At 51.8% G+C, this 27,975-nt stretch overlaps 3 protein-coding genes across 10 annotated transcripts in view; 1 reads left to right on the top strand and 2 right to left on the bottom strand.

Moving 5' to 3' along the window:
* HTR6 (5-hydroxytryptamine receptor 6) overlaps positions 1–9,075 on the bottom strand; it is a 20,418-nt gene extending 11,343 nt beyond the window's left edge. Inside the window, exons 1-4 of one of the 4 annotated variants that reach the window (XR_010435820.1) lie at positions 8,344–9,075; positions 6,702–6,860; positions 4,045–4,283; positions 94–405 (exon numbers count right to left, since the gene is read on the bottom strand). Coding sequence is in view for 3 of the 4 variants with exons in the window: in XM_064678912.1 (XP_064534982.1) it covers positions 6,043–6,444; positions 6,702–6,860; positions 8,344–9,075 (1,293 nt within the window). In the remaining variant the exon portion in view is untranslated. Of the gene's footprint in view, positions 1–93; positions 6,445–6,701; positions 6,861–8,343 lie in introns of those variants that run through there. The other 3 variants (XM_064678912.1, XM_064678913.1, XM_064678914.1) reach the window with 3 other exon arrangements.
* TMCO4 (transmembrane and coiled-coil domains 4) overlaps positions 1–16,775 on the top strand; it is a 47,934-nt gene extending 31,159 nt beyond the window's left edge. For all 5 annotated transcript variants that reach the window (XM_064678905.1, XM_064678907.1, XM_064678904.1 and 2 more), the window contains one exon: positions 2,509–16,775. In XM_064678905.1, coding sequence (XP_064534975.1) covers positions 2,509–2,841 — 333 coding nt within the window. In that variant the 3' untranslated portion in view covers positions 2,842–16,775. The remainder of the gene's footprint in view (positions 1–2,508) is intronic.
* On the bottom strand, positions 13,510–27,975 carry NBL1 (NBL1, DAN family BMP antagonist). Its single transcript, XM_064678919.1, has 4 exons — positions 27,792–27,975; positions 17,947–18,138; positions 17,656–17,767; positions 13,510–14,819 (listed from the first exon to the last, which is right to left on the bottom strand). The coding sequence occupies exons 1-4, from the start codon at positions 27,812–27,814 to the stop codon at positions 14,565–14,567; spliced, it is 582 nt and encodes a 193-aa protein (XP_064534989.1). The 5' UTR covers positions 27,815–27,975; the 3' UTR covers positions 13,510–14,564.

The raw sequence follows: 27,975 nt of genomic DNA, 5'->3' as shown, positions 1-27,975 counted from the left end.
GCAGAAATCTATTTGCTCTGGTGCTGAGCACACTCTTCCATTCATTCTGAAATTCCTCCTGGACTTTGTTCTGATAAATACTCAAACAACCTCTTTGTTTCCCTTTAAAGTTTTTACTGACTATGTTGTAGATGTTCCCCTCCCATCTCCTGCACAGCCTACCCAGTGGAGGAATTCATCCTTTGATAGCAGATGGAAACAGGCTTTGGAGATCTGGAATTGCTGGATTTTCCCACCAGGATGGCAAGTGGCAAGGCAGTTTGTTTGCTGTTCTTTTGCTGATGGCTCAGTGCTCAGTGTCACACTGCAGCAGAGTCCTCCCTCCTCTTACACTTCTCAGGGCTTGTGCTGGTCCAGCTTTAGGGAATCCTTTCCTGGGCTGTCCTGGAGACAGGAGTGCATTTCCTTGGAAGAGATTTAGAGATTAGAGGTTTAGCAGAGCTGCAGGAAGGGATGGATTTTCAGGAGGTCTCAGCTTCTCTTTTAGCTGCATGAGCTCTTCAGAATGGCTCATACCCTGCATCCCTCAGTGATCATGGTGCTCAAGGAAGAGGAATTCCCTGTTGTTTTAGTGGAAGCTGCTGGATGGATACTGAGGAGATACGAAAATCTAGTCCTTAAGGTGGCAGAGGAAATTTGTTCCCTCTGACTAATGGCTCAGTAACACCAGGATGAGAAATCCCCAAGCACTGACCAGGGCAGGCAGATGGTGGTGACAGGAGAGGTTCTGAATGCAATAAACCAAAGGCCTTCAGCCCCAACTCCCAGCAAGTCCAGCTCCTTCCTGTCTATCCCCACCTTGCTCCTTCGGCACCAACCACCCTGACTGAGCAGCAAAAGATTTGTATTTTTCCAGAGGACAATGTCCACAGCCCACAGCCAGTTCCTCAGTCCTTCCATGGTTATTTTAGTTAACTAATCAGTTCCAAACACACAGAGCATGTTGAGCCATCTGGAGGGATTCAAGTCACATATTGTATGTCTGATGTGCAGATTAAATCCTTCAGTTTGCTCCAAGCCCTAAGTGCAGCCAAATGTTTCCCCCTCCAAAGCCACTTCATGCAAACTCCTTGGAGGTTTGGATTTTTGGGAGGAAAGATTGGCTTTAGTTTTGGGAGAGCTGTGCTGGGAACCCTGGTGCTGGCACAGCGATGAATCCCAGAATCCCAGAACGGTTTGTGTTGGAAGGCACCAGTTCAAACCCCCTGCCATGGTTAGGGATGCCTTCCACTAGCCCAGGTTGCTCCAAGCCCCATCCAACCTGGCCATGGACACTTCCAGGGATGGGGCAGCTGAAGGATTGCTCTGGAACCAGGCAGAAGCTGAGCAGAGGGTCCATGGCTGGTGTCTTTGCAGAGCTCTGTGAAGAGCTCTTACCATCATCATCCCTTTCTGGGGCACTCATCTACCTGGCTGGGAAGCACGAAACCTGGGACCGGGGTGTTGCATATTCCTTGATGTGGAAATTCCCTAATTACTAGCAAGGTTTGGGTAAATAAGAGGCTGAGCCAGCTCTCTGGCTGGGTCAGGGAGGTTTAAACTGCTGGAAATTGAATTTACCAAAGATGCTGCAGTATCTCAGGATGCTGTCGGTGCATCAAGTGCTTGGTTTGTGCAGGACACCTGGAATGGGGAAGGAATTTCTTCCTCTCCAACCATGTGGCCTTTAGTATAAACAACAGTCACCTTCGGAGGAGGTTTTCTGTTCTCTTGCTCCCTGACTGGAAGGATACATTCCAACATTCATCTCAGAAGGCTTTATCTTATCGTGGAATTCATCTTACAATAAAAACATCTGGGTTTTTGCACATGCTGTTGACTTTTAATTGGTTTATGGACCCATAACTCTTGGGCTCCTGGTTTTATATTGTGTGGGATGGATCGGTGCAGCCTCCAGCCAAGAACCTTAATGCACTTGGTAGCTGTGTGAGGTTTAATGACTGTATCTTAATTTAAATAAGATAATCTTGGCTTTTACAAGGGAGCTGAGGCACCTGGAGGAATGTCATTTAGCACAGAACAGGGAGCTGAACTAAGAGAAATCATCTCCTACCTGGGCGTCTCTCCCTGTGGCAGAGCTGCTCCTCTTACCCTCGTGGCACACAGGATTTGGGGGTTGTAACTCAGCCAGGTCCAGGCTTTTAAACGTCTCAGAAGAAAAATAATCCAGCAGCAGCGTGTGCCCCAAAGGCTGCTGCCAGTTCAGGCAGTTCCATACACAACTGCATTTATCCAATGGTGGAATCACCAACCCTGGAAGTGTTCAAAAACCGTGTGGATGTGGCACTTGGGGATGTAGTTTAGTGGTGGCCTTGGCAGTGCTGGACTTGATGATCATAAATATCTTTTCCAACCTTAATGATTCCGTGATTCTTTGATTTTCCAGCCTCATTCTTTCCTCCTCAGAGCCAAACCCAAGTTTCATGGCAGGGGTGGCTGTTGGGATGAAGGATTGGCTGAGCTGGGTCCCCACGGGTTCCCCACTCACAGGATTCTTGTTCCTTGCAGGTAAACGGCCACCTGGACTACATGAAGCAGATGGACACGATCCTAAAAGCTGTGGGCATTAAAACCAAGGAATACCAGCCAGTAGAGAAGGGCAGTGGCAGTCTTTTCCCCCCTCTAGCCAAGAAATCTCTGCGGGAAGCAGGCAGCAAGGCTCGGGCAGAGGAAAACACCAGGAAAGAGGAGGATGAGGCTGGGGGTGAGGCTCTCCCAGCCAGCTGTGCTCACCGACAGGATTCCTCCAGCTCTCTCCTGGGAGAACCCTCTCTGCCCTGCCTGAACTCCTCCCACAGCAGGGACAGCAAGGACCAGGCAGCTGAAGAAGGAGCAAATTAGAGCAGAGCTGCTTAGCCAGCGCTAAAACCGCTGTCACAGCACCAGCTGTGACACTGGGATTCCCCAGGAATAGAGCCGGCGGAGCTGGAGCTGCAGTTTCCAGCTCCTCAAGTGAGCCTGGAGGGTGGCACTGGTTTGGCACTAGATCAAAGCATTCAGAGCAGCTGCCAACGGCGGCTCCCACGGACGAAAGAGGGGTGGTTCCTGCCTGTATCTGCACTGCTCCTCAGGAATCCGGGACAGATCCCCGTCCAAATCCTTTCAGGAAGCAGCTGTTCCCCCTCAGCACTGCGTCCCTATAACTGAAAAGCAAATGGCTCTGAGGGGATTTTAATCATATCACAGAGGGGGGCTCATCACTAGGAAATTAAAAGCGTTTTTCCACTGGAGATTGGTTTGGTTTGTGGATTTCAGGTGTGTTGAGGGCTCTGCCTGCCCCACTTCGGGCAGATCAGTGTCCACACTTCAGCTATGCTGGCTGGGGAGGAGAAAGGCTCGGGCTGCCAGGGCACTTTCCAATCTCCAAGACTGTTTTCCTGTCTCCAGGTTGATGGCAATGAGTGTTGGAGGGCCCGTTCCTGTTAGAAACACATTTGGGACCCTGGGTGACAGCAGCGGGAAAACTGATGGCTTATGAAACTTCCAGGCTCTCCAAGCCCAGCAACCCACTGACACTTTCCTTTTGAGTCACACACACATCTCCAGCCTTAAAAGCCCCCTTTATTTTTAATTGGCTTAAAATAAAACCCATACTTGGCATAGGATAAACATGAATCTGTTTCATTTCTACCTCCTTCCATAAAAGTGAATTGGTTCCACTCTCTTCTCCCCAGTCTCAGAGCAGAGGAAAAGACACAGCTTTACATCCCCTGCTAGCAGAGCTCCCAATTCGTGTGGGACTGATCCACATCTTCCATAAAAGCTCATTTTCTGTCCTGTTTTTCTGCTAAGCCCAGGAAAATGCATCTGGCAGGAGCGTGACAAGTGGATGCCTCTGCTCTGAGAACACCTCTGGGGTTTTCTACTTTGCCACAAGAGTGATGGTACAAACACCTCCCACCCCTGATCTGGGAGGTCTCATTGACTCAGAAGGGGAAGGAGTGCAATTGCACCTTCCAATTTCGGTTCACGGAGGGTCTTCCTCCTGCCTCCCTGATCCAGCACCCCCTCTCCTTCCTTCCCCAGGTTCCCTGCAAACCTTACCTGCAGATTATTTCTCACGGAGTCAAAGACATGGCTGGTTTTGTGGATGATGCCGTAACACAGCAAAGCACAACGGTTTGGGTTCAGTGCCTGGTGTTTCCTCTCCCCAAATCCAACATCCAGGGGGGCTCAGACCTTCTCAGCTCCTTTCTGGAGCAGTGATGGGAGACATCTCTTGAGACAGGCCACAGGGTCCCGCGTGCTGGGGCTGTTTGCCCGGTCAGTGTTGATGCTGCTGGCTGCAGGGAAAGAATGGGATTTCTCCACTCATCCAAGGCTTTGTCCACAAGCAAAGACCTAATTATTACAGTCTTGATGAGACAGTAATGAACTATTGCTTTTGAACATTTGCCTTGAAGATATCTCTCTCTCTCTCTCTGTCCATCTCCCAAGGCTAATTTAGTACCTAACAGATTTCCAGACTCCATCGTGCATTTTCCTGCTCCTTTTTAACAGGAGTTGTAGTCAAAGTGTGGCTTTATATAAAGCTGTTTTGTGGGAAGATGCACATATTGATCTCTATGCTTGACACCAGCCCCAGGCTCTCTGTCCCCCCATCCAGGGGAAAATGTATTGAACAGTTTGAGGTTTGAACCTGATGAACCCTCAGTGTGTCCCAGTCACTCATCCCTGACTGCTGGGCCAGTGCTGGCTCCCAGGGGGTACAAAGTACCAAGTAAATGTCAAGTTGGTCATAAAAACTCTTGTTTAGTTCTGGAACATCCATGGACAACGTGGAAAGAAAACTAGTGAGATTTGCTTGGAGCGTGGCTGTTTCTTCCAGCATTCCATATCCAGGGGATGCTCTGTGTCTGTTTGGATACTGGTGAGTTCCAGGAGCACAGTCAAACCCATTAATGGGAGCTCAGAATTAGGCAGAAGGCTTGGAGGGGAGGGGTTCAGGGAGGGCACAGCAGCCAACTGTCAGCCCAGCTCTGCAGCCCAAAGGCACTTGAGGAAGAATTTACTAAAATCATTTGTTTTATTGATTATTTTAAGAGCCCACTTGCCACATTACTCACTGTTCTCTCTGCTTATGGCTATGGTGGGGGTGGGCTGGGTGGAGGCGGCCTGGAATTGTCATTTAAAAGACAGTATTTCTTTAGATTCCTATTTGAAAGGGGGGGAGAGTGAGTGTATTTTCTAATTGCATCATCTAAAAATCAACGGATTGTCAGAGAGAAGTGTGGTGGTCCTGTGCCAAGAATGGGAAGCTGTAGGATGGAGCTGTAAGAGGCACTGATCCCATTACTACTGTCACACAACCCACAAAGCCATGACGAGTCGCATCCCCACACCCCCACAGAACATCCAAAAATCAGTGTTGGACATTCTGCACCCTGTTGAACCCCCATAGTGCAGCTCTCCATGATTAAACACGATGGTTTCACTGGGCTGTAACTCACTGCTTAACAGGAAACCAAGACAGACATGCTCCAAGTCAGGAGAGGAAATGCAGCTCCAAGAAGACGTGATGTTCCATGGGCTGAAGCAGCTCCAAACCTCTTATCCATGAGTCATGGGATGTGTTTCCATCACTCCTATCAGTGCAGTAGGTGAAACGGAGGTGATCCATGTGTGAAAACTGAAAACCAAGCCTTGGTTTAAGTTTAGGGGGACAGATGATCTGGAATCCAAGGTTCAAACTAACCAGAGATGGAAAGAATCTTAGAATCACAGAATCACAAAATATGCTGAGTTGGAAGGGACCCACAAGGATCATCGAATCCTGGCCCCCTTGGGATACCCCAAGAATCCCATCACGTGCCTGAGAGTGTTGTCCAAAGGCCAGAAGAAGGGTGAGGGACTGGTGCCAGTGAGCAAAGGAGGGATGGAAGAGAGAGAAACAAGGCAGTGACACGTGGCTGAACCTACCCACAGCAGTGCCCCTCCAAAAGCTGCACGATGCACTGGAAGAGGGAATTGGAGCAGCAGCACGTGGGCTGTTTGTGTGGGGCTGAGGGATCCTTCCCAGCACATGGAGCTCTGTGACCCCACTCAGGCCACGGGGGTGCCGAGCTGCCCAACCTGCGGCTCCGCGTCCGGGGGCTCTGCGTCCCACAGGCTGATAGAGGGGGCGTGGGAGGTCAGGGGGGCTGGCAGCAGGTTGGGATCATTCCCCAGCGCCCCAGAGTCAACTGAGTCAGTCTCAGCCTGCAAGGTGAGGATGTTCTTGAGGGACGTGGCGGCACGGGCTCCGCTGTTGGAGTTCCTCATGGAGAAGGATATGGCGCTGGGCCGGGGCTCCCCCGAGCGCCGGCAGCAGGGCAGGAATTTGCCCATGGCTCTCTTGAAGTCCCTCATGAAGAGCGGGTAGATGATGGGGTTCATGGTGCTGTTGCAGTATCCCAGCCAGGTGAGCACGTCGAAGAATCCGGCTGGGACACAGCCACAGACAGCCTGGGGGGGCACAGCAGGGATTAGCAGTGTCTCCCACCTCAGCCCCTATCCAGAGCAGTTTCCCAGGCACACCAACATTCCCCTTTCAAAGGAAACCTCCAAATCCCTTTTGAAGGGTTTTTTCCTTGCTGTTGCTCGCTGGGGAAGTTGCGTCTTTTCTCCCAGAGGTGTTCCAGCGAGACCTTCAGATTGAACCCAGCTGGATCTCGAGTGAAAAGCTTTTGAAAACCCAACACAAAACCCCCACAGGTTCTTACCTGCGTCACATTGGTAATGAAGAAGGGGAGCCAGGCCACGAAGAACATGCCCAGGAGAATGCCCAGGGTCAGACTGGCCTTCAGTGCCTTCTTGCTGTGCTTGTTGGTGAACCTCCTGCTCTCACTGCCGGCCATAGGCTGGCTTGGGACACAGGGAATCTGTAGCAGGAGACAGGGAATGGTGATGAGCCTCCCCAGACTGGAGCTGCCAGCACCAGTGCCAGCCTCTGCTGAAGAAAAGTGAGGTTAGGTGCTCCAAATCCTGAAAAAACCCTGCCATTAATTCCCTTCTCCAAGAGACAGGAGCAGGGCATGCACCACAGGCCCTGAACTGCAAATTAGGGAGAGGAAACAATAGAAACCCTCAACATTACCTTATTTTTTTTACTGTAAAATAGGAGGTTCTCACTAGGCTGTTCTTTATAGAAAAACCCAGCTCATGTTTTGGTGAAGACAAAGCCCTAAAGAGGCAGCTCCAGCTGCTGATTACAGCAACAAACTAACTACATTTATAAAAGCAGGATGTGAAACATTTCAGCCTACAAACACCATAACTCAGGCCTCCATCCCCCCCGCAATCTAAAATGAACTGATTATCTCAGCCCTCCACTGTAATCAAACGATGCTCCTTTGCCACTCAGTTTCCTGCCCAAAAAGAGAGCAAAAATCTGGTTAAAAGATGAAATTTGAGGGTTCCCTGGCTGACACCTTGTTTTCAGCAAATTTTGGGCTCCAAGAAACCTTTTGGGCCACTTGCCTTGGCTGAAAGACAGGTGGCGGATGCTGGTTTTCCACAACATGACAAAGCCCCTGAGCATCCCCTGATCCCCTGAGTGTGTTTGTGGACTCCAAAAACCTGATATCCAGGGAGAAAATAAACACTTTATGATATTGTCTGTTTATTCTTTGATTGTCCTTTTCCTTTTGACCGTTTGGTGCATCATGTGGGAGAGCTGGGCAGAGTCCTGTCTCTGCTCTTAGAGTGAACAAACTAAATCAAGGTATTTAAAGACAATTAAGTTTGCCTTTTCCCTGTAGGATATGTGGTCAATAAAGCCTATTACAGGGAATTAGAGCTGAAGAAATACAAACAAGTGCAGCCACGTTTTGGTTATAAAACCCACACATGAAACCAGTGATTGCACAAGGAGGGGTTTGGCAGTTCCCGTTAACCAGGTAACAAAAATAGAAGCTTCTGTTCAAAATAAGATGCTCTCCAGAATTTGGCATTTGCTATTAGTTGAAACCCTTCTCCCCCATATGTCTCACACCCACCACAGCCAAGATTTACAAGTGGAAAATCAGATATAAGATTAAAACCCTCAGGGATGATGCCAGCCAAGAGGGGGGCTAAAGTGCCTTTATTTTGCATCGCTGAGCATTTTTGCCTGAATCTTATAATTTCTCGGCTTCTGCTCATGCTGTTTGTGTGCTCCAGAGCAGCTCTCCATTGGTGGGACAGACACAGGGCACTTCAGAGGGCGTCAGCAAGGTGGATGTTGCCCAGAATCTCCCTCCCTGTGGTCTAGTTGCCAAAGCCAGCTCTGGCTCTAAGGCTGTCCAGAAGGCAGAAACACCCCAGGCACCCAAACTGTGCAAAAAACAAGGTCTGCAAAAAACAAGGTCCCTGCGGACACCTTACCTGTGGCATGGTGTCATCAGTAGTGGTGGTGGTGGCCACGTTGGAGGTGAGGGAAGCCACCTGCACCGCCTGCTTGCGGGCAGCCAGGAGGATGCGGCAGTAGGTGAAGGAGATGGCAGCAGATGGGAGGAAGAAGGTGAGGCAAGAGGCGACCAGGGCGTACGGTAAACTGACCACCAGCTGGCACTGGTCTTCGTCCCCCCACGAGGTGACGTTCAGGGAGAGCTCCTCGAACTCCAGCTCATGCCATCCCATCTTGATGGGCAGGAAGGAGGCCAGTGCAGCCACGGTCCAGGTGGCCAGGATGAGCCAGAGGGCCCTGCAGGAGGTCATGCGCAGCTTGTACTTGAGCGGGGAGATGATGAGCAGGTACCGGTCCAGGCTGATGATGCAGAGGTTGAGGATAGAGGCACTGCAGCACATGACGTCGAAGGAGGCCCAGAGGGAGCAGAAGTCCCCCCGCAGCACCCAGCGCCCATAGAGCTGGTTGAGCATGGCTGGGGGCATCACCACCAGCCCCACCATAAGGTCCGACATGAACAGGGACACCAGGAAGTAGTTGGAGGTGTTGCGGAGGGAGCGCTGAGTGACGATGAGGAGGATGAGGAGGAAGTTCCCCACCGTGGTCAGCAGGATGATGAAGCACAGGAAAGCAGCCACCCAGCTGCTCCCCACAAGCAGCGAGTGCTCCCCCAGCATGCTGGAATTGGGGGCCCCCAGGTCGCCCTCCATGGGAGCTTTGGGGTTGGGGGGACCTTCTCTGGCGTGACCTGTGCTACGTGATCATCGCCAGAGCTGGATCCAGGGGAAGAATGACCACCTATCTGCTCTGTGTCTGTCCTCCTCTCTCCTCTCCTTTCCTCCTCCTCCTCTCCCTCTCCTCCTCGTCGTCTGCCCTCTCTTCCCCTGCTCTCTTTCTTCACTGGCACTCAGGGCAGAGTGACATTCCCAGGAGCCGATCAGCAGAAGCAAGGTTCCCTCCCCGTTACTCACAGCCAGGCAGTGCCTCGTCCCTGCAAATGCCCCTGCTCTGGGATGTCCCTGGATGCTGCTGCTGGATGCTGGGGATGTGCTGGATGGCAGGATACTCGAGATGCCAGGGATGACAGGATGTTATGGATTCTCTGATGCTCTGGATGCACTGGACCAGGGAATAATAAGCCCCTGGGATGCTCTGGATACTCCAGATGCTCTGCACTCAGGATACTTCAGATGCTGGGGATGCTCTGGATCCCAGGATACTCCAGATGCCAGGGATGCTCCGTACCCAGGATACCCTGGATGTTGGGGATGATCTGGACTCCAGGACGCCCCAGATACTGGGGATGCTCCAGCCCCCCGAGGCTCAGCTCTTACCCCCCCAGCTGGGCTTGGCTCCCTGCAGAGCTCTCTCTCCGGGGCCTCCCGAGGTCCTCTGTGCCGGGGTGCTGCTGGTGCTGCAGCCAGAGCCGGCGAGGGGAGGCAGAGCAGCTTGAGGCGAGGACCGGGATGCTCCCAGCCCAGCTCGCTCGGCAGGAGGAAGATCCGGAGTGTGGGAAGGGTTCTCTCCCGCGGCAGAGGTGCGTCCAGCCTGCAGGGGGTGTGTGTGAGTGTGTGTGAGTGTGTGTGAGTGTGTGCAGGTGCCAACCAGACTTCCACCTGCTGCTCTGCAATGCACACGAAAGGATGCAGAAATGCTGATTCCAAGGAGGTGGGGCTGGAGAGGGAGAGGAGGAGATGAAATGAAACGCTAATTAAAACAGGGATCTGGGCTAAACTACACAAAGTGCCAGCCCGAGAGTTCTCTTTTTTGCCTTAAAGAAACAGCCCTGTTCTCTGCTCTCCCTGCCATCCCTGCCATTCCTGCCATCCTGCCATCTGTGCCAGCACTGGAGCCCCCATGTTCACCTGGCAGCTAGGCCAGCAGGTCAGTGGCCAAGCCCAAGTGTCAGGCTCCATCCTCCACATTGGGTAATAAAAAGCAAAATTTTGCAAAACCAAATTAAAAAAAAAATCAACAAAACCTGCACGTGAGGCCTCAGGAAGCAAGTAGAGGCATCACAAAACTGGATGACATTCCCACAATCTGCAGCCAGGAACAGAGGGGCAGAGCCAAGGAGAAAGGCTGCACTGGTGCTGGGACAGCCAGAGGGCTGGCCCCTCTGCTTCAGGGTTTTTTGGGCTGACCTTGGGTAGCCCAGATCCTTGTCTGAAGGACAATCCTGCATGCATCCACGGCAACTTGCCCTTTGGCAAGTGGAAGGCAACATGTGAGAGGACCCAGTGGGTCCTGCTGGTGGATCCAGATCAGGAAACACCCCTGAGTCTCCAAGTGCCATCAGCATCCTGTGCTACCACCTCCACACATCAGAGCCAACACCTTGGGGTGCTGTGAAGGGATTGATTGGGATTTTTTAATTACCCAGCTGCCCAAAGGTGGGTTTTTCCCAACAAATATCTGTGATTTCTGTTGGGGGTTGACCAGAGCTGAGGGCACTGGCTCCAGCACAAACCAGAGCCGTATGTGTGTCTCTGCTGGGCCCCTGGCACCCACCCCTGTGCTCACAGGGCCAGGCACTGCCAGCTGCTGCCCTCCCCAAGACACCACCAGAGCTTTCCTTAACATGCTTCCTTTGGGAAGTTGTGCTGCAGATGTGTGGGGAGTGCCAGCTGTGCATCACACACACCCCCTCACCCCATCCCACTGCACCCCAGTGCTGTCTGTGCTGCCCTGTCACCCACTCAAGGACAGAAATCAGTCTCTTTAGCAAGTCCTACTTTTCTAATCACCTTTTCAACAACTTTGTCATATTTTTCCCAGTGGCTGAACAAGCATTTCAGGACTGGAAACCACCTCTGAGCAAAGGATGGGGGAGATGCAAGGCAGAGTTCACCCTGCACAGAGACAAAGCCCATACACACCCCGTGCCAAAGTGCTCTCTGAGAAACAGTTGCTGTCACTGGTATCAAGAAAAGCTCTGCCCTCCTTCTGCTTGCCCAGGACGCTCTCCTTGGATGCTCCCAGCCAAACCTCCCCAGCCACCTCTGCATCCCTGTGTCCTGGCAGGGATCCCAGGGCAGAGCAGCGCACGCAACACTCTGATCACAGCAAGAGGTTTCTTTGGAAAAGCATTTGCACCAGGAAACCCTCACTTCCTCAGCCCATCTGTTGCTGGGAGAAGAGAGAACCCCCACCCTCAGCCCACCCTGCAGCAGCATCCCCAGGCAGGATAAGTGAAGGCAGCAGGACAGATTTATCCCAGCTGGATCCATGCTGGTGCTCAGTGAGGAAGTGATGCCAGAGGGCAAGTCCAGGCTTCCTTCTCAGCCTGGCTGCACCGCAACTTTAGGAGCATCTCAGTTTGCCTCCAGAGCTTTTGCTTCTGAGAAGGGGATTGGAATCACAGAATGGTTTGGGTTGGAAGGGACCTTAAACCCCATCCCATTCCATGGGCAGGTACACCTTTCACTATATCAGGTTGTTCCAAGTCCTGTCCAACCTGGTCTTGGACACTCCCAGGGATGGGGCAACCACAGCTTCTCAGGGCAACCTGTGCCTAACCTTTCAGGAATGTTTCCTCCTCAAGTGGGAGGTTTTCTGCTCCTGGTTTGGATGTGCTTGCTGGGGAAGTGAATCTGAACTCATTGAAGCAAAATGGGTTTTTAAAAACCTGCCTTGAAATGAGGTCCAAATCCTACCATTATCCCTGCAAAAGCTTCTCCACGCCAGCGGCTCTCCTGGCCTGTCTGTGCTTTCTCCCTGTGCTACATTTCTAGACACATCTGCAGGGATCATGGCTTCCACCGGCTCTGCTCTCCAGTACCACTAGCAGGGAAAGCAAAACCAGACACCCAAGTGTCAACATGGCAAAACACAAAGGGCTGGTGAGACAGAGAGAGTCAAACTGGGATGCTGAGAGACATCAGTGAGGACATCCAGGCAGTCCAGGGATTAATGCAGCAGCCTCATTCCGTCCTTTAACTGGGATGGTCCCTAAGTTTGATTTTGGGCAGAGCCTGGCTAACTACCTTGAAAAGATTTGTGTTTTCATCTGCACAACAGTCCATCACTGCCTACCTTTGCTGAAGCTCAGCTTGTGTTGAAAGGAGGTGGAGACATCCCATTTCAAACACCTTGGACTGCAGCTCCCGGAGTTTACAGGAACAGCCCCCTGCTAAATCCAGCCTGTTTCCACTGTACACTAGTAAAAGGCCACATGATCGTGCTCAGTGACCGCTACGGGTTTCTCCACCTCTTCCTGGTTCTTCCTTGGGAAGACACTTCACAGCATGAAAACATTATGTTAACAGACAGGACACCTCCAGCCCTGCCAGGTCCTTCCTGTTTAGCCTGTCACTGTAGCATTTGCCGCCTTAATGCAAACCCTCTCCCACTTCCCAAAGTTCAGAGAGCTGCTTTCCAAACCTGTGCAGAGCCCCCAGAGCCTGCCCCAGAGGGGCAAGAAGAGCTGGACTCAAGGAGGGAGGAAATAAGAGCGGCACTCAAAGAGAGGCAATAAGAGCTGGCTGCTGGCACAGCACAGCCTCTGGCCCCTCTGGGAGATGATGAGACCTTCCCCAAGGTCAGACTCAGACCAGGGAGCATCACTGATTGTTTCTGAGGGCACATCCACACTGGCCTGGCATCAGTGGGACCAGAGGTTTGCGAGGGTGCTCAGGGAATGCTTGATCCAAACCCCTTTGGGAAAGAGCCCACTGGTTTCAGCCAAGGCACCCAGCCCTTCCTCACCCACAGAGGGATGTCCAGCCCATGTCCAAGTTCTCCTTCATCTGCTCCAGAAGAGCTCCCCCAGGCCCTGAACATCTGGATGAAACACGCTGGATCAAGACTGTCACCTAGTGGCAACAGAGCTGGTGAAGGTTGTGTGATCCCACAGATCCCACGCACTTCCCACACAAGTGGGACCTGACAGCCTGAAAACCTCCTGGCTGCAGCGACACCACGCCTGGGCCACAGCTGACGTGCAGTTCCCCGTGCCCACATGCACAACACATGCTGAAGATTTGGGGTCAGTTTTCCTTTCAGCAGCTCTCCCTCCTCCTCCCAAATGGAATGCAGCAGAAAGCTGCAGGAGCCACGGTTCTGCCCTGGCCTGGCCCCTCCTGTCTGTCCTGGCTGGTGTCCTGGTGTCAGCACTGCCAAAAACCAGACAGGCATCAGAGCACTGAGCAGTGGAAGTCAGAACTAATTTATTTAAGAAAAAAAAACAAAACCAAAACAAAACTCATCAAAAGGGGGGGGAGGCATCAATTACAAGCTCTGGAAGCTCTTGTCAGGACAGCGCCAAAGAATCAGCATTATACAACAGAGAGAGAGGGGCAGCAGGAGGGGCACAGGGCCCACCCGGAGCCTCCCCAGCCCTGCCAGCACAGGGACATCCTGGCCCTTGGGCCCCCTTCTCCCTCCATCACCATTAAAAGTGCAGCAGGGAGAGGGGGTACAGGGCTGGCTCCTACCCAAACTCCCCCTGGCTCTTGGCTTTCCCCTGCAGCCATGAAATGTGAAGCCTCAGCACTCATGGCATGATCCAGGTCCCTCATCCCCAAGGAGCCATGTGGTGGCCCTGGGGACAGCAAGGTAAGGGCTGTCACCACCACAGTACCCAGTTGCCTCCCACACACAGCCCCAGAGGCACATCCTGGGGCAAAACACTCCCCAAGAGCTGCCCGATACAAAGTGTTAGGGTTAGATTAGTCCAGATCCAGCAGGTGCCAGGAGGAACAGCGTGTCCACGCTGAGCCTACATGGCAGGGAGGGAGAGAGGAGGAAAAAGGGATGCTGCTGGTCCCACCACCCCAGGAGGGATGTGCATCTCCTGTAGGACTGTGGAGAGGCTGCATCCCTTCTTCCTCCACCCTAGGCAGGAGGCATTAGAAGAGAAAACCCCAGAAGGGCTCCACACAGTTTTGGAACCTGTGGACAGCCCTGGGAGCCGCACTCAGCTCCTGCTCTCAGCCAAACTGCCCCATCCACGCTCCCACTCCTCTCAATATATTATTACTATGATGTGCAAGTAGTTTTGCATCAGAAAAGACTGAGCCCTCGTGTCCCACTCAGCAGCTCCAGCCCTGCCTGTGCCTTGAAACATTCTTCCAGCGCCGAGGTGTCGGGGAGCAAAGCGTGAGGGCAGCAATTAGACAGGAAAGACTCCACCCCACCCCCCCTCCCCAAACCCTCTCCCTCTCACACCCCCCTGCCAGGACAGTCCGCACAGGCCGGGTCACTCCTCGCCCTCCTCCTCGTGGTGGTGGTGGCTGGAGGCAGGAGGTTCCTCCACCTCCTGCTGGTGGTGGGTGTAGTGGTGGGGGCCAGGACCCTCGGCAGGCATATTCTCCTCAGCGTTCAGGTAGACGTTGAACAGGGCTCCTTCGTGGCTTGGCTCCTTCCCACACGCCTGGCAGCTGCAGTGCAGGATCTTCTCCACCAGCTTGTCCACCCTGGGGATCTCCTCATTTCCTGGACAGTCCAGTGTCACCTGGGCAGCAGGACAAGGACACAGTGAGTGTGGAGGCTCCCGTCCTGAGGAGGGAGGTCTGACCTGCCCCGTGCCCTGAAGATTTGGGGTGTTTTAAGCCAGAAGTGATGGGTTTCTATCCATAGAAACCAAACCCTCCCTGTCAGTCTGCAAGGTGAGAGTTGTCTGGGAACATCTCACAAGGTCACAAGCTCCAGAGACCCAAGGAAAATCACAGAACCATGAAGGTTGGAAGAGACCCTCAAGATCAACGAGTCCTACCGTTAACCCAGCACTACCATAATCACGCCTAAATCACAGAATCATAGAATCACAGAATTATTTAGGCTGGAAGAGACCTCCAAGATCATCAAGTCCAGTCTATGACTGATCTCCACCTTGTCAACTAGACCAGAGCACTCAGTGCCACAGTGTCCTAGTTACAGGGGCTGGGACCAGTTTATCACTATGTGGGTATAACCAAAACTGTGTATTCTACCCCCTCTCTGTCATTTCTGATGGACTGTTAATAAATGGACTGTTTGCAGCAGCTGCTCAGGGCCCACCTGACACCTCAGGCTACAAGCTGGGTGTTAAAGAAACTCTGCGAGGCAGAGGCAGGGGAGTGTTCTTTTGTTTGCACACCAATGACTCAGCTGTGATAACTTCCCTCCAGAAAGGCATTAACACCTTCACACCCAGCCTGAGGGGTCATCTCTGCTAATGGGCCACCTTGGACTGGCATAACAGGCAGCTGCAACACCCAGACCATCAAAGATTCCAAAAATATCTCAGGACTCACAAAGATAAATCACCCATTGTAAAACTCCCTGCCTTGGGGGAGGCACTGGGCATTTCCACCTGAACCTGAGCACATATAATCTTGGGGTTTTGGGACTTCTGGTGTCACTCATTGGATCCAGAGGAGGACCAGAACTTCAACAGGACTGTGACTGTCACTCTTGACAAAACTATGATCATCACTTCAACAGGACTGCAATCATCATCTGGACCAACAGGTTTCCTTTCCTTTTACTTTGCCCCCAGGGGACCACATGGTGCTCAGCACAGGGGTGGACGAACACCAAACACCCTTCTGTTCCTGTCCCAGGGTGCAGGGTTATACATCTGTCTTTGTGGGTTAAAATACAGTTTTAAGATACGGTTTTCCCTGTTTCACTGCATTTAATTGTAATTTATTTTAGTAAATTGTAACTCTGACTTGTAATGTCTCAAGTTGGTTTAATTTCTTCCGTCGGTTTACTTTTAAACTAGCACACTGTCCTAGTTAGAGCAGCCAGGACCAGTTCATCACTGTGTGGGTGTAACCCAAACTGTGTATTCTACACCCTCTATGTCATTTCCCAGGAACTGTTAACAATAGACCATTTGCAGCAGCTGCCCAGAGCACACCTGACCCCTCAGGCCATAAGCGGGGTGTTAAGAAGCCTGTGAGACAGGAGGATGTTCCTATCCTCACACCAGTGACTCAGGTGTGATAACTCCTCTCCGGGGAGTCATCAGCACCTCCACACACAGCCTGAGGGGTCATGTCTGCTAAAGGGCCACCAAGGATTCCAAAAATATCTCACGACTCACAATCACCCATTGTGGAACTCCCCGCCCTGGGGGAGGTACTGGGAATTCCCACTGGAACCTGAGTATATATACTCTTGGTGTCTTGGGACTTCTGGGCTCACTTGTGGGATCCAGAGGAGGACCAGAACCTCGATCAGACTGCAACCACCACTCTCGACCGGACTGCGACCACCACTCTCACCAACAGGTTTTCCTCTCCTTTTACTTTGGACTCAGGGGGACCACGTGGGGCTCAGCACGGGGGCCAACGAACACTATTCTGTTTGTGTCCCAGGGTGCTGGGTTATATGTCTGGGTTTTGTGGGTTAAAACCAATTGTTTGTCCGTATAATAGTATTTATCATATTATTGTTATTAAATTGTAACTCTGACTTATAATCTCTTTTGAGTTGGGTTCATTTCTCCTGCTGGTTTACCTTTAAAACAGCACACACACACATCCAGTCATTTCTACAATGACAATTCCAGTCTCTACAATGACTCCACAGCCTCCTCAAGGAACGTATTCCAATGTCTGACCACTCTCTCTAAGTTTTTTCTATTACCTAATCTGAACCTCCCCTGGTGCAACTTAGGGCCATTTCCTCTCGTCTTTTCACTTGAGATGTGGCAGAAGAGACCAACCCCCACCTCACTGCAACCTCCTTTCATCCCCAGCTCCAGCTAGACAACACTCCCAGGCACCACTGGCACAGGAATATCGGTGTGATGGCAAAGGCCACTCACAAGACATGATGCTGAACAGCTCAGATAGTTTAGACTAAAGCCTCTGATCAAATGGGAGCTGAAAGCAAAGCAGAGAGCTGAGCCCAGCTCCCTGGGGCCTAAGCTTCCCTTGGAAGAAGGTTTATGGCTCTGCCAGGGTCAATGGTAGCAGGAAACTGTGAGGTCTGAGGGTGACTGACCATGGGAGGCGCTTCTGGACATCAAACAGGGCAAAAACTCCCAAGTGGGAACAGGCAAAGGGAGCGGTGGAGAGAACAGACACGTGGGATGAGCACAGGGATGAATAATGCAGGGAATGACAGGGGATGGCTCTGCAAACAGAGGGATGAAGGCATCATTCAGCACAGCAGTCACATTGCTTCCAGCAGCTTCTTCCACTCAGGCATCTCAAGACAGGGCACGGTCACCTGGGAGACACCCTGGAAGGAAACTACAAGTGGGAAAACCTCAGGGAAGGAGAACAACTTGCTGTAAAGTGGTGGCAGAGCAGAGCTCCTGAGTGAAGCCCCCTGGAGCAGGCAGGGATACTCACAATTTCCCACATGGACTGGGCTGGCATGCAGGAGTCGCAGTGAACCAGGGACTCTGTGGACTGGGGGAAGGTGTTGGGGACACTGTAGCTGAAACACTGTCCCAGACAGGCCCTGCAAAGACAACAGTAGGGATGGGGGCTCAAGGGACATGCCTGCTCTTCTCAGCAAAGGCAGAAGGAGATCTGGCCTTCCACTGGGACAGGTGGAGGCAGGAGTGTGCGAGTGACAGTCCCCAAAGCCACTCCTGTGCCACTAGCTGCCTCCAGCCCTGCGCTGAGGTGGATCTGTACCTGTTCTGGATGGATTTGGACTCGCAGCCACTGTGCCCCACGATCTGGGTGATGTTCTTGGCCTCACACCAGGCGCTCTTGTCCGGGAAGAGGGCGAGCTTGTTGATGGGCGGGGGAGCGGCCAGGAGCGCTGGGAAGAGGGCACCCACCACGAACCATAACATCATGGCCAGCTCTGCCAAAATCCTACACCTGCACACAGAGAGCAAAGCATTAGCAGGAAAGAAAACAGGCAAACCAGCTGAGTTCTCCAACCCCATGGAAGTTCTTGGTTGAGACAAGCACAGGTACATCCTCCCTGCTGTGGTCAGGATGGCTCCCCAAAACACTGCCTGGGCAGTGGGACGTGCTGCTCTGCCTCTTCCCCTTTCAAAACAGCTCTGGGGCAGGGAGATACCTGCGTTACCTCTCCCAGTCTCTGTGCCAGGAGCAACAGCAGCTTTCCATTTCCCACCCAAAGCTGGGCTGGGAGAAGTTTTCAAACGAAAACATCACCGCCACAGGCCAAGCCAGGTTGGAGAAGTCCTGGACCACAGAAATGTTATTATTTGAGGAAGGAACAAGCTTCCCCACTTCCTTTTCTCCCACCTTAAAAGCCAAAGCTGGTCTTGCTGCAAGCCTTCCCGGGAAAAAGGGAAGGAAAACCCCTCTCATCCTGGAATTGTGCAGCAGGTGTCGCTGCAAGGCAGTAGCACACAGGGACATGTGGAAACCTCAATCCAGGGGCTGGAAACCCGCAGGAAAGACCAACACAATATTTATTTTTATAGAGCCACTCAAATTCTGCAAAGGGTTATTCCAAAGATGAGAATTTGGGCAGTAGACAAGGGGGGGGGGGGGGCGGGCCTTGAATAACAAGCATAAACCTAACTCGCAAAGGCGGTCAGCTTGGAGGTCACTTCCCACTTCCAGAGAAATCCCACCCGGGGTTTCCTTGCTCTGCTCTCCGGCCAAGGTGCCTGAATTAACACTCCCAATCACTGGGGAAAGGCAGATGGAAAAGCATCATAGAAACAGGGAAATTTTTTCCTGTGTGGGGTTTCACCAGTCATGGTGAAAGGCAGACATTTATACTTCCTAAAATATTTGTTAGAACCATGTTATTTGTTATTTCCTTCTATTTATTTATCCAGACAGTGATCCAAAGCCCACATTGGAAAAACTCCTGTTGATCCCCATGGCTCCTGGATCCAGCCCTCCTTTGCTGCAAAGGAGAGGAAAAATGCCTTCTTCCTCAGACACTGGTGTCAGAGGCAGCTGGGGACTCCCAACTGGGTGTTCCCAGGCCACTCCATCTGTCTCCACAGTCCTCTCCCACATCCCCTGGGCTGGAAGACCACTAGGATTATCTACATGACTGAGACACCTTCCTAGGCACCGCCCGCAGCTCCAGCTCAGGGATTTTAACATCATATGGGGTTTTGCCCTACTATCCCTCCACTGAGCCAAACTTCCTGGATCTGAATCAAGAGAGAGACAAGATTCTTCCTGTTCTCCATCCCATGGCACCTAGAAAAGAGCATTCTCACTCACAGGATCTCTGGAGGAATCAAGTGGGGTCTCTGCTAACTTTCCTTATTTCCTGGTGATACAAGAACCACAATTGTGTAATGCAGCAACACTTGTACAGCCCTGCTTCCTAATCCCCCAGCACTTGTGGGATGGGAATCCCACAGTCCCCAGTGAGAATAGCTGCTCCAAGTGGGGTTTGCAGGTGTTGGCTGGAGATAAGCAGAGGGTTTTAACCCCTGCACTTGCCCTGCCACTAATGAGAGCTGTGGGGTTAAATACTTTTGTCCTGAAGATGACTCTTAGGACTTCTGCTTCCTGAATTTTTTTCCATTTCACTGGGGGAATTCTGTGATTTCTGTAAGAAGAACCAGGCTCAGCTGCACACACACACAAACCACTTGGTTTGCTTGGTTTTCCGAAACAGCATGGCTCATTCCTCAAATGCCAGCAGCTCTGTGGTAAGGAATCCCACTCCCAAAGTCCGAGATCAGAGCTGGGATGTGACCCAAACAGCGAACACCTCCATCCCGAGGAACAGCTGAAATTCCTCTGGAGTCAGCGCACAAGTTCACTTCCACATGCCCCATGAGAGAGCAATTTCCTTATTTCCAAAGAAAGGTGGTGGGTGGTTTCTGTCCAGGTTTCTGTGCATCTCTACCCAGCTGCAAAGAGACAAACATTCCTGTCTGTGCTGAGTCCTGCTTCCCTGGACGCTTTTATTGTTCCTGGAGGGAGGTGTTCAATTGCCAGAGGCACGAAGGATCCTCTTGGAGCATCTGGGTTCCTGTGAGGAAGATGAGTGAGGTTGTGCTCTGCTAAAGCACAGGACCTGGCCTGGATTCAGTAAAGCACTTAAACATATGCTTAAGCCTTCTCCTTTCCCTTTTCCTGGGATGTGTTTGTAACCAGGGCCCCCAGCGACAACGGCCACTGGTCTGGTTTGCAAGGGGTGGTCGGAGAGTGGGGCAACTGAGAGCCTCCACAGCAGGGGAACTGGGTATCCCTACGGACCTGGAGCAATTCCAACTTTCCCCCGTTCCTCAGGGCACCCTGGTACCGAGTGGTGCTACCCCCCAGTGACCTGAAGCCTTGAACACGCCACATCCACACCACACGCTGCTCTCCTGCTCACAAGAATGCCCTGGAACCCGCAGGGCCACATTTCTAGTAAGTAACAAGGTTTATGCCGGTGCCTAGGAAAACATCTGATGCAGCTGAGTTTGGGAGGGAGCTGGGGTTGGAAGCAGCCCTGGCGCGTCCGCTGGAATAGCTCAAAGCAGTCATGCGAACAGTGCTGCCACGAAAACCATTCATCTGACAGCAGCCACAGTGCCCGAGACAAAAGCGCCGTGTTCCTTCTCCCCCCGGGGGAGGGAAGGGAAAAAGGAAGACAGGGCACCCGAGCAGGTTTGCAGACTCCCGATTAAATAAAGGCACTGAGCACATTCCTCCGTGACAAGCTAAATTACACGTTGCAGCCCCGAAAGGAACAAGTGTGTTCCGTGGCTGACCCGGCAGCAGCAGCCACTTCCCCCCACACAGGGCCTTCTTTTTCTTTCCCACACCGGGGCACACTTTTTTCCCTGTTAGTCAAAGCTCTTCAACCAGAAAGTTCAGCTCAGTTCCGGCAGAGTTCCCTCTGCAGGGAGCTTCCTCCCCATCCCTTCAGCCGTGTTTGGGAAATCAAATGACTCAGCCCCGAGCCTGGCACATCCCAGGCTCCCAGACAAACAACTTCTCAGCGCAGGCACAGCTGCAGTCTTGTGGGGAACAGCTCTAGAGCCCTTTTCCAGGCTATCCTCAGGTCCGAGGGGCTGAGGGGCAAAGTGTCCATGGCTGGTGGGTCTCAGGGAACCACCTCAAAACCACTGCGAGGCCCAGGAGTTCTGCTGACAGCTCAGCCTCCCGTGATCCCAGTTTGGAGATCAGCTGGTACCACCTCAGATGTTCTGTGCCACCCAGAAGAGCTCTTTCCTCCCGTTCCAACAGTCCCGGGACTCTCTGGAGTCCCTCGAGCAGCGCCTGGAAGCAGCTGGGAAAACCTACATTGTTACGCTGGCCAGAGGACAATCACTGGAATTACCTCGGAGACCACGTTCCCACCATCCAGCCCACAGCTGTTCCCAGCCATTTGGAAACCAAACACTTCTGGAGGAAAATAAAACAGATCTAATCAGTTTTACCCTCTTTTTCCAGTGTAAAGTTTACACCATAACACAAGACAAGCTTGCAGGTGGACATGGGGAATGTTTCATGAGTAGTTTAATGTGTTTATAGCTATTTTTCTTATCCAGGATCTTACAATTCTGCCAAATACATAAAACCACATTTGCAGGTAGATTGTGCTCATGGCCACACACACGGCATCCTGGTTCTGAGAAACAAAAACTCCCTAAGCTTTACAAACATTGCTCAGCCAAGGCTCACAGCCTGTGGATACAGCACAGAAACAGTGTCAGCTCCATGCTGGAGCTCAGGAAAATGGGACACAAGGACAGGAAATGGCCTCACCTCAGTGCCTGACTCAGTGATCCAAGACCTTGTGTGAGACACACGAGATCTCAGCAGAGACGGACAAGGTGAAGGCTTCAGCTCCTGGTCTGGATTAGAGCTGGGACCTCCACTGTCCTCTCCTGCCTCCCCGGACACACAGCTGCCCTTCCTGACGGAGCCAGCTTCCCACCCAGCTGGGCTCTCTCTGCACCACACCAAGAGCAACCCCAGTGTGGTGTTAGACAGGAATCACAGCAATCCTGGATCCTGCCTTTTTTGTGTTCAACTGGATATTCGTGCCACTTTGCTGAGAAAAGCTGCTGCACAGCCTTGCTGCGAGAAGAGGAGGTCCCAGAGACACTCCGTGCCTCAGTTTCCCTCACTGCAAGAACAGAGACAGGGAAGCACCGAGTGAAGTGATGGGTGCAGGGAGAGCGGAAAAGCACAGGGAGGTCTTTGGAGTGCCAGATCTCCTTCGAGGGAAGCAGGAGGGAAGGGCTGGCTGCCAGCAGCCCTTGCCCCACACGATGCCATGAACCTCAATGGGAAGGTGCTCAGGCAAGGGCTCAGGAGAGGTGGGAATCAGGTTGGAACATCGTGTGGGGCAGTCACACAAGGACAATTTGCTGCTGGGAAAGGGGGGGGTCACTGCCTGGAGAGGAGGAAGCTCTCCCAGGACATGGGTGGGATCACTCCTGTGTGTGGAGGAAGCCAGGAGAGATCTTGATAGCCACTAAAACACTAAAAGGTAAATGATTATTTAGGCACCTAAAAGGAAGTGAAGCCACAGTGTCTGCTTTGGTGGCAACTGGAAAGAAACATCCCAGAAAGATCCAGGGCATGGCTCTCCTCAGACAGGATTAGGTCTATAACTTCTGAACACCACCAGGGATTGCCTCTTAGGAAACTCAACTCAAATAATATTTACTTACATGGAATAAAAAATTATTATACACCAGCATTATTAGCAGGAAAAGCTTAAATCTCAACTGCAAAAAAATGAAAAGTCAGTGTGTACTGAAACAATCTATCAAAACAACAAATGTTATTCAATACTTGTCCTTATTTAATACTTCCTCCTTTTTTGAAATTTGCATTTAGCTAAGACTTGACATTTTTGGGGACTCTACTGTAGTGAGTGCAACAGTCAAAAAAATCTAATGGATGTCATGACAACATGGGCAAGGGAGAGGGAAGAGAACTCTCCACTGAGAATGTCTGGAGGTAATTCTTCAGGACAGCAAGACACAAGAGAGCTCAGCTGAACACAGAAGTCTCTCCTGAGCTCAGAGCTTCAGTCTTGCTTCACTGAGCTGCAAAATCTGGGAAGAAATTACAAAAAAATAAACAAGGAACTAGCACAGGAAGACATTTGATATTTAACAACCACAAGAATCCATCCTAAGAACTTTTTGATAGTGGAGCAAAAGCTGTGTCATTTCTCACCGTGGACCTGGCTGTCTCTGCTCCTTTCAGGAGCAGATGTCAGAGCTTCCCTTTCTGTAACATATTAATTTCCACTCAAGCACAGTTGGGCAAGTCACAGAAATAAAGCAGCAATAGAGAAAAGCAGCGCAGCATTTTTAAAGCACTCTGCCCTCCCCACTTTGGCCAGAAAGTCAAAAGATTTTGGTACATTGGGAGTTTCAATCTAGCTTCTTGACCATGCACTGAGCACTTTGGAAATACATTTTTTTGCAGCTGGGAAAAAAAAAAAAAATCCAAGCTGCTTTACCTACAAAAGTCATTGGAAATCTACCTCTGGACTTACATAGGTTTAGAATGGGGTCCTGAAGGAGCTCTGCTGGAAAAGGGACACACTAATGGCCTGTGGAAGAGGCAAGAGTCATATAAACAGTTTGTGGTAATTCATTTCAATTGCTCAATTTCTTCAGCATTAAGAACAATCACGGCCAGGAAAATACATCAACCTGAAGCATAGGAATATATCCTGGCCCCACACTGCCCTCCACTCCCTCTCCAAGCACATGAGGCTCTGCAGCCCCTAAAAGCAGCAGGACAAGCAGGATGGGAGCAAAGATCAGCTGTGACCTGGAAAACAAGCTGGGGACCAGCCCAGTTTTGGGGAACAGCAGGACTGGGGTGCCTCAGCAAACTGGGAAGAAGGAGAGGGTCCAGGCCCTGCCGGAGCCCCCGCGCAGGGAAGAACCCGCCTGGCGCGCGCTGTGGCTGGAACATTCCCAGCGGGGGGTCGGATCCGGGTGCATCTCAGCTAATATGAGAACCAGGCACTTCCAAACACAGCTGTGAGCAGTGTTCCAGCCGGAGGCCACGCTCGCATGTCTGGACCTGAGTGAGGCTCAGCTCCCTCCTGAGTTTTCCCTGGAGCTGGTGTTTCCCACACAGCCATCCCACACACCCACTGGCACAGAGCAGGGAGGGTCAGCCTGGAGCTGAGGGCACCCACTGCACGCTGGCCCTGCAGGAGGACAACTAGTGTCCAAATTCAGACTGTGGATCCAACTCCTTCGAAAATCCCATGGATAACAGTGACTGCTGCTCTCTCCAATGCTGTCCCCGAGCCCTGTGAGCAGCAATTTCCCACTCAGCATGGAAAGGGGATATCTTTTCCTCCACCCCCACAGTACCACTATCAGCAGCCTGGCCACTATCCCTTACCTCCCCAAAGCACCAGGCTTGCCCCAGAGCATGGTCACACCATTTTCCAGAGCCACAGCCTCTCCCCTCCTTGTTTGGACACAGCTTTCATGGAGCCAGCAATAAAACCCGCAGGATCCCACGAGTCACTCACTTTTATCCATGTTTGATTTGCAGGCACCAGCGGTTTCCCTGGGGAGAGCTTCTCCCAGCAGGCCCAGTTCTGCTTTCACTTAGAGTGAGGTAAACTGGGACTGGCTCCTCCAAATGACTCCACTGGTGCAAATGAGATCAGAATCTGGCACCACTCGTCTTACTCAAAACAAGCCTAACTGGAACCAGATAAAACCAGTTCCAGTACATAGTGGCCACCAGGATGATGATTTTTCAATTCCTGCAGGCAGAGGGGAGCTGTCTCGGATGCCAACCACACTGGCTTTTGCCTTGCTCGGTCATTCATTACCAAACTTGCATAAAAACCCAGCGCAGCAGGGTTGCGCCTGAAGGCTCGGGTTCCCAGCTGCTGGAGCAAGAAGGGGAAAGAGAGAAGGAGAAAGGGGCTTGCTTGTGGATAGAGCTGTGGATCTTTCAGGATCCTCCCTGCTGTTTCCTTCCCCCTTTAGCAGCCATTTAGGCCATATCTTGGTCACAACAGCAGAAATCCAGTGACCTGAGTGCTGTTTTGCCCTTTTACTCTCTGCTTTACACTGCACCAGCCTCCTCAGTTTTGATGATATAAACCCAAAGTCCCTGTGATTTGCCAACTGCACTGACCAAAATATCTCCAACACCAAGGCATAAAAACACATGGAAGTGCAGAGCCAGAGATGTTTGGAGGTAACAAAACAGTTCACAGCTCAGGTGGTATTTTCAGTTGCTACCAGGGCTGACCCAACACTCGACATTTAGACAGTTTCTCCTGAAACTGCAGGATTGGGCCCAGTAACTACAAGGAAATCACACCATGGCCCAAACACTGCTCTTTTTGCCCCTCTGGACGAGTTGCCTGAGCTCTGTGTTGGAGAAAAAGGAGATTTAAACAACATCTGAGAGTGACCCAAGCAAGGGCTCGATCCTGACTCCATTTCCAAAGCTCAGTTCCAAAGGACTGTGATCTTGGCTGGGACGGGGCTATTGGCCCAGCCCAGCTCCATAACTGATGGGAATGGGTGCTGGGTTGCTCCATTCCCATCATCAGTGCTAATTTACACCCGGGAAAGCCCTGGCACCCAGTGCCCCACATCCCTCCCTCCCTAAACAGCACTGCACAAGAAACAAAGGTCTGGGGAACAGCAAGCACAGCTTCTTCCAGGGCTAACAGGAGGCATGGAGAACAGACCACCCCTCATTCCCACTCTGAAACTCCCCTAGAAGGACAGTTTTATCAGCTGTTTGGGTTTTTAGGAGTCTGATATGAGTGGGTGTGAAGTTTCTTTGCCCTCAGCCCTGCTGGACCCCCCCGGCACTCTGCCCCCTGCTTTTTCACAAGGGATCTCTGAGCTTGGGCGACTCCAGGTGAGGGTTGTTTTTTCCAGCAGACTGCAAAACAAAAAGAGCAGGAGCAACGCCCAAGGACAGAGCAAGAACCCAGCTCTGCCCACCCTGCAGCCACTGCCGCTATGGTATGGGAGCTGGCAGAGGTAATGCCAATGCTTCAATGGGAATAGCATGGAGTTTGGGCAGGAATAACTGCCCAGGAGTTTTCTCTGCTCCTCAGGCAGGTTTCCCATGGTTGTACCAGCCTGATTTGCCCTCGGCAATGCCAACACACACCACGGGCAAAGTTACTCCACCACAGGCAGGTCTTCAAGGCTGCTTGAAAAGTATTTTGGCTCAGGGCCCAATCCTGCATCTCCAGAGCACCCAAAAATTCCCTCCAGCTCGACTCTTCTCCTCACTCCAGAAAGACGACCGGGCACTCAGGAAGACTATGCTCATTTGCCCTTTTTGCGAGACCACAAACTCCCTAAGCTGGAATTCGGCGCGGAGAGGTCACGCCAAGAGCCCGGATTCTTCTCAGGGCTGTTTGCAAACACTTGGGATTTTTATACTGAAGGCAAATTCCATTTCCCATCCTGCGGTTTGCAAATTTGAGGCGAGCTGCCTTTTACGAGATGGGAGACTGCCTTCAAAAAAGCAAAAGTACCCGTTCTGTTCAGCTGGTTTTTGGCTGGTTGGACATTGCAAAGAGGACATGGAGTTCTTCGGCTAAAAATACAAGGGAAAATCTGGTTCTCTCCATATCTCCAGGATCTTTCCCGCTTGTTTCAGTCGGGTGCAGATTTTTCAAAAAAAACCCCTGCATGGCAAAGCTGTGGTGTTCCAACTCCACAAACACTTCCTACAGGCTGAATTTTGAATTTGATGGGGTTAATCCAGTATGTAAAACTTAGATTGTGGAGCAGGGCAGAAATTTCTGGTGTCCTCATAAGAGCAATATTAGTAGGGAATAAGGGATTGTCCAGATCAACTTTAATGCAGCCTGAAAGCTAGCTAAAGCATGTTCTGTTCCCAAAATATCTCCCAGGAAAAAAAAGAGAGGTCCTCACTGAGCACAAAACACAGATATTACTGTACAGAACAAAACAGAATTTCTGCAAATACTGAAAATAGACAAACTGAAATACGTTAGGGCTCAAGAAACAGGTAAGGATATATTGTATATGCCATTGTATATATTCTAGTAAATGCCCAAACTATTTGTAGAATACAAGGATGTAAGTTCATCCCCAGGATGAACTTTTCAAGGAACAAAAGTTTACTGCCTTGCCATCGGGAAACGTTCTTTCCTTTACGATCGCTAAAGTACCCCACGTCCGCTGGTGGTGTGGGTTAATCGATACTGAGCGTTCCCATTCTTCCCCGTGCACTTTTGTTCGAAACCCGAAAGCGATGGGAAGGAGGGAAGGACTGTACCACAGATGTACGCCCGACACAGCTCCCGGCTCCCCAGCTCCCAGCCTTATATTTAATTGGAGCTAAAGCGGCGGTGGAAATAGTTTAACGATTGCAGAGCAGATCCCCCCAAGTCCGCCTCATCTGCAACCGATTTCTGCCCGTGGCTACATCCTCATCCTCCCGGCCATCAATCACCGGCAGGGTGGGGGAAGAAGAGAAAGGAGAGGAAAAGAGGCGAATAATCTGGTGCGAGGGGGGGCGGGGGGGGGAAGCAGAAGGTTCGGGACGGGGGTGGAGGGGACACAAAGCCAAGGGCTACTCACCACCCAGGCGACGGCGGGGACATCCCATGGGGTCCGGGGCCCGGCGGTGCCCAGCGGCTGCCGCATCCCCGGCGCGGCGGGGCGGCCACGGAGGGAGGCGCGGGGCGGGCGGGAGCTGCCGCGTCCTTCCCTCCCTCCCTTCCCTCCCTTCCCCCGGTGCCGGGCTCCGGGCGGTGCCGCCGGC

The sequence above is a fragment of the Pseudopipra pipra genome, chromosome 22, assembly GCF_036250125.1.
Source record: "Pseudopipra pipra isolate bDixPip1 chromosome 22, bDixPip1.hap1, whole genome shotgun sequence".
Lineage (NCBI taxonomy): Eukaryota > Metazoa > Chordata > Aves > Passeriformes > Pipridae > Pseudopipra > Pseudopipra pipra.
The sequence above is the reverse complement of the archived record's forward strand: the minus strand, read 5'-3'. Positions and strand labels throughout refer to the sequence as shown.

Excerpts from the sequence above, each read along its gene's own strand:
- NBL1 (XM_064678919.1), bottom strand. The coding sequence starts at position 27,814 with ATGTCCCCGCCGTCGCCTGGGTG. Across the intron at positions 17,768-17,946 it reads TCCAAATCCATCCAGAACAG|GGCCTGTCTGGGACAGTGTT; the intron begins GTACAGATCCAC and ends TTGTCTTTGCAG. Across the intron at positions 14,820-17,655 it reads CCCAGTCCATGTGGGAAATT|GTGACACTGGACTGTCCAGG; the intron begins GTGAGTATCCCT and ends CCTGCTGCCCAG.